This window comes from Liolophura sinensis, chromosome 1, assembly GCF_032854445.1.
Source record: "Liolophura sinensis isolate JHLJ2023 chromosome 1, CUHK_Ljap_v2, whole genome shotgun sequence".
Taxonomy (NCBI): Eukaryota; Metazoa; Mollusca; class Polyplacophora; order Chitonida; family Chitonidae; genus Liolophura; species Liolophura sinensis.
The window spans coordinates 12,810,083-12,816,082 of record NC_088295.1 but is presented as its reverse complement, the minus strand read 5'-3'; the positions used below and the strand labels follow the sequence as shown (position 1 = coordinate 12,816,082).

General features: G+C 40.7%; 1 protein-coding gene across 1 annotated transcript; it reads right to left on the bottom strand.

The window, feature by feature from the left end:
* Positions 1–2,736: 2,736 nt before the first annotated feature.
* On the bottom strand, positions 2,737–4,603 carry LOC135461266 (cyclin-dependent kinase 2-like). Its single transcript, XM_064738271.1, has one exon. It carries the CDS (start codon positions 4,451–4,453, stop codon positions 3,599–3,601), a length of 855 nt encoding a protein of 284 aa, XP_064594341.1. The 5' UTR covers positions 4,454–4,603; the 3' UTR covers positions 2,737–3,598.
* Positions 4,604–6,000: the final 1,397 nt, after the last annotated feature.

Here is a 6,000-nt window from a genome sequence, read left to right as displayed (position 1 = left end):
AAAAACGTGCCACGGTGCACGTGACTGTGTAACATGTACTTTATACAATGGGTTATGCTTGCTGTATTTTCCAGGATGTGAAATGTTTATTACTACTGGCGTCACTCACAGAGATGCCATTCTGCACTAAGTCATTTTCGTCGCCTTTTTTAATTATGCTCAAGTGATTCTCCGCAGCTACTCGATGTATGTTGTGATGCTGAACTCAGGCTTCTCTCTTCATCTCGGGAAGCGATACGCCAAAGGTATACAGCTAACCTGAAATTCCGCTTATCATACCCTGGCCGTGCTTTCTTGATAGTGAAAAAGCGATGGAAAATACACCTTATGGAAATCACTAACTGCAACTTGCTAATCTTAATTTAACCAAAACGGCTGACTTGTTATAATGGTTACTGAATACTGTTTGAAACGAACGGAAATTTATCCTTCAAATTTTTATCTGGAAGCAGGTACTATTTTGACTATTAAGTTACTTTCCCACTTGTCCAAAATTCCCTTTTATAAATAGTTAATCGCAACGAATACAAAAATGCAAACAATGTGTAAATAACAACTAATAAATTAAAGAAAGTTTTTCAAACTTACAGCAAATTACCCACTTTCTTCGTTTCAAGTATTTTGCAAACCAATTTTCATCTGAGCGATTGCTACCGTATAACGCTAAGTATATTTACGGCTTCATGATTGTCTTCCACTCGACAAAGTGATTCCTTCATGGGATGTTAGTGGGAACTAATGAGAAGCTGTCATCTATTGTGTTAATTAGACATGTTTGTTCCTCTCTCTGACACCGTTCACGATGCTTGGTATTCCAGGTGAAGAACCCGCTAATGTAAGAGTCTTTCAGACACTATCGCACATTAACGAAGCTGTTAACTCTGAATGGATGGCTTTCCTTCACCTCTGACTCTTCAGCTGTAGGCTAGATATTTATATTCAAGCAAGGGGGGAAAAAGCATTTTAAGCCTGAGACATTTAGTGCATTTAGTGCATTTATGTAAATGTTTATCACAGCGTCGTTATGTCACTAAGTTTAATTTAATATACATGTATCACCCCCAAATAAATTATGTCCACACCCAGTAGCCTTCTCTCAATGTATGTTTTTCCAATAATTCATTGGAAATAATGACACCAATTTAATTCGCAGTTAACCAATGATTCGCAGTTAACCCTCTGATGAGGTGGACATTGTCTGCTGGAGATTTGTAGTTAACCTGACTTCTGCTATATACTCTTCTGTTATACCACAATACACACTTCGTTAACTACTGGTCTCCCCATATCCTATTCAATGGCACCTAGTGTAATTTTCAAATCGCAATATTTGAACGGATATTGGGAATTCCATCACCAGAAATGTATACCACGCGTTTCATGGTCTCTTTGCACATATCATATTCAGAACATATTCCATAAAAGTTTTTAAACATGCACTCTAAGATCAGTAAACTTTCTGCGTGCGTAAGAAGATATAAGGAGCCACTGTATGTGAGATATTCTTGTAATTGACGATATAGTCTCTGACACGCGTCTATCGCGGGAACCTCTTCTCACCGGGACTTGCTGGTTGGCCGGTGACTATTACCTTAGTTATCTCATCACTGACAGTGCGCTACACTGGCGGGATGGGATGTGGGCTCACGATAAACTCTCCACCCTACACCTCTTCACATTGCCATAAGTCATCGGCCGATAAATGGCACAGATAATTCACGTCTAGTGCTGTTGGATCGCCTGCATCCAGCCTGGTACGCTTCTCTTCGAAGCCTGATATGTTTATATAAAGTGTAACATCAAACTAAGCGTCTGATTACCAAGCTTATACCCCAGTGCTGTGGTTCAGGGGAACGACTGTGAGAGGGAAGCCTACACGTATGCCTGTTTGTGATGTCAGGCTATTTCTAATGATGCACAATACCTGATTTCACGCCTTAATTAGGCCTACAACGTAGTGACTTCTCCTCATGGCGTCTTGGCTTTCCTTGTGATGTATGGTAATTCATTTGTGTTTTAATTCAATATTTGCAATAAACGGCATACAAAAGCTATTGTAATTATAATAAACTATAAGGATTACGTAAATTCGCTGTCTTAACAAAAAGACTAACTTTGCTGCTATATAAAATGAAATGTCATACTAAACACATAGTTACAACTTCCTCTTTTGAAGTCTTCGGTGTGAATTGACCCAGGATTGATCCTGGATCTACCGCACCCTAAGCGGACGCTCTACCAACTGTACTATCCCGGCCGGTGTATCTCTTTTCGAAAATTAACACCATGCAAGCATTGGCAGTATCATACCACAACACTATAACCATTTGTAAATAAAAGCAGATAACACAAGTTGACATCTTGATGATATACAAACGTTATGTTTATACGTATATACTTATATATACAATAGCTCCAACATTTTTAATACAATTATACATATTTATTTGCTTATTTGATTGGTGTTTAACACTGTGCTCAAGAATTTTGCACTTATTTTACTGCGGTTATGTGTATGAGCGGAGGAAATCCAAGTAACCGTGGTAACTATCGGCCTTCTCCAAGTATACTTGAAAAACTGACTAACTTAAAACCACAGAGGAAGCCTCATTGATAAAGGCTCAGACAGTCGCAAAGAATCAGCGCTTCAACGGTTTGGGCCAGGGAAGTTCCACCCCCTCCCCCATTACCAACATCCCCACCCCACCCTCCACCCCACCCCACCCCCAACCGATAATATATAACTTGACCACTGGACTGGCTATGATAAGATGCAGATGCATTCACATTAAGATCATATATACTGGCTGGCGAAGGAAGCACATGCATATTAACTAGGGAGTGCGCCATAACCAGGGTAGTGCGTCAGTAAAACCAATACTGCCAGATACTCTGAGTAGATGAAGTAATTGTATTAGACTTCCACGGCACAGCAATGTCCAGATACTAAACGCTTGCATTTTAGACCACCTGAAGTACTGAAAGTTCTGATCCATAAAGAAAATTGGTGACACCTAAATTCCATTCATGTTCACAACTACATTGTAGAGTGAGTGAGTGAGTGTTTGGGGTTCAACGTCGTCCTTAACAACTTTTCATTCATGTGACGACGAAGGAGTCTTTAGAGACTACATTGTAGATGTTAAGGATGTGTCACTTAATGGTTAATCTTGTTTTCGTGACAGCAAACTATTAGCCAATCACTTAGTCAGTACATCTAACAGCATATATTCTATAAACGTTACTAATGTGCCCAACGCCAGGATGGGGACATGAGCGTTTAGTATATTTACCTATGCTATTGTTAAATAGACTTTTATGTGGTTTCAGTAGACATTGTGTTCTATTGTTGGAAGTCATACAGTCAACCATGACCTTACACCAATCGAATAACAGGAATCAAAACAGAAAAAAAATTTATGGACATTCTTATTCCAACTAACGAACAACGCTAACATACACAAACAGCCATTTGTGAAAACCATACATTCTTTAGATACTATTCTAAGCGTAATATAATTACAGTATCATGGACGTTGCAGCTCCTACACGTGTCTAAATATGAACGAAACTGTCGTTATCACAAGGAATCATGGTGTCACGACTCGAAGAGCCCCACACGGTTGGCGATTTTCTCTAGGGTGTCCGCCAATGGCCTGAGTTGAGGTCTATGTATAAGAGTTTTACAAAGGAATAGCCGTGTAGATTTGGTTAACGTACAGCCTGATAGACACGATGGTAGGTCGTGAGTTCGACAGTATTTCTTTTGTTGTTGAATTATCTGTTTGGAAGTCCCATGAAATATGTGTTCCCTGGCGAAGATATAAAAGACGACACATCCAAGACTCCAAATGTCCACAGCTGTGGGGTAATACTTATCGCGACACAAGATTTCCGGAGGGAGGTATTTTGAATCACCCAAATATTCCTCTCCTTCAGGTATAGATTTAACATTAAACAGGGCCTGACCAAAATCAGCCAGCTTCAGAGTCAATGGGCTCACAAGCAAGACATTCCTTGGGTTGATGTCCATGTGTGCTATCCGACATTGGTGGCAACATTGAACGGCCTGGATGATTTGCCGCACTAGATTCACCTTGTCGTTGTCACCTAATGTCTTGTGGAGCTCTTTGGCGTCTTGTAGAGAGCCCAGGTCTGCGAACTCTTCCACGAGCCAGATCTGGGACGGCAATACCACAATGTCTACTAGCTTGATAATCCCATCGTGCTTAAGACACAGTAACGCAGATCTTTCTCGAACAATACACTCCTCGTCGTCATGATGTCCTCGGTAAGCTATTTCTTTTGCTGCGTAGATGTTGCCTGTTTGCTGGTGTTGTACTTTCCAAACTTCTCCAAAAGCCCCGTTATCCAGCCATTCCAGACGAATGTAGTTGTCAGGGTTTCCAGGAAAGTCCGTGTTCATCATTACCGCCATAGGTTCATAGCTCATTCTCCTATCCTTACTCAGTTAAGTGGTACAGAACTTTCCACAACATTACAGAATGGGAAGGTAAGTTAAAAAGTATTATGAATTCCTACTAAAAAAAATTACAAGAGAAATGGATATGCAAAGCGCTCTGCGCATTGAGATGAAGTGAGACGGTTGACTGGGCCCTGCTACGGCCTGGTCCACGGGAGACAGAGGCTGCAGTGTGATCACCCTGCTGTGCCCCGGCAATTTGACAGTCTTTACTGCGCGGATACATCAACTCGCTAATGAACACGAATTACATATTACAGCCAGCCAATAAGAGCGCATATCGGCATCTCGCCCCGCCCCCTGAAGTTAGCCGGACGCAGGTCATGAAACATGTTCGCTGATGCACTACAGCTATGCGTTCTCTGGTGAGTTAACTTGAAGAGGGTTCTGTGGTGTGGCATTCCTCAGCTGAAGATTAGCATGAGTCGCATGTTGTCTGGATGTTTCACATTCTTTAAAACGGACTATACAACTCTGAGGGGCACCTCTCCTGTTACAAAATAACCCATATTTTCTCGCAAGCCTGAAAGCATAAAGTTACAAAAAAGTAGCCATGATGTGTATATGTGTATATACTTTTAAGAGGAGGTTATGGTTGTTGTGCTTTCTAACACCTGGTATTTATCCGTTTATAGTACTAGCTGATTACCCGGTAAAACTAACTACTGCACTCACTCTTGTCATATGAGCTGCTGTTTAACCAGGCATGCTGATGGTCGTATTATCTGTATTGATAATACCCAGCGTGTATAACCCATCTACCATTTATCAGTATGGTCTACCGATAACCAATTGTATTACATACTGCATTACAAGCTGGCAATACTACCTATGGATTAACTAGTACTATTACCTTTTAAACTGTCGTATTACCTACTGATTACCCAGTTTAATATATGACCTACCGATTGCCATAACATACTACGTAACCATGTATTACATGGTGACTGTTTGGTTATATTACCTGATTATTATCCAGATATATAACATACCAAATAAAATTATACTCAGTTATAGTATTCATACTGAGTACTAGTATTTTCTGCTGATTGTCCAACTTTATCGCCTACTGATTATCTGGTCGTGCTACTTTCAGATGGAGATTATATCTTACTTGCTGATTAACTGGCGAAATTTCCTACTGATTTCCTGGCCATAATACAAGTTGATGCGCCCATCCACATTATTATGGACATAGTATGTCCGTGTAAACGACAGAAAGTGGGGCAGGTAATCAGTTAACTGGTAATATGACCGGCTAATCAGTAGGTAATGTGGTAACAAGTACATGTAGGGATTGTAGCCGGATAATAAGCAGCTAATACAGTCGGGTATCAAGTAGGTAGCCAGGTAATCGGTAGGTAATGTGGCTGGGCAACCAACATGTAATATGGCCGGGTATGTATGTATCATCACGCAAGTGTATAAACACGGAGGTGTATCACCACTCAGGTGTATTACCATGCAGGTGTATCTCCACTCAGGCGTATCACCATGCAGGTGTATCATCACTCAGG

What these genes read in the sequence shown, in the direction of transcription:
- LOC135461266 (XM_064738271.1), bottom strand. Translation starts at nt 4,453, where the DNA reads ATGAGCTATGAACCTATGGCGGTAATGATGAACACGGACTTTCCTGGA.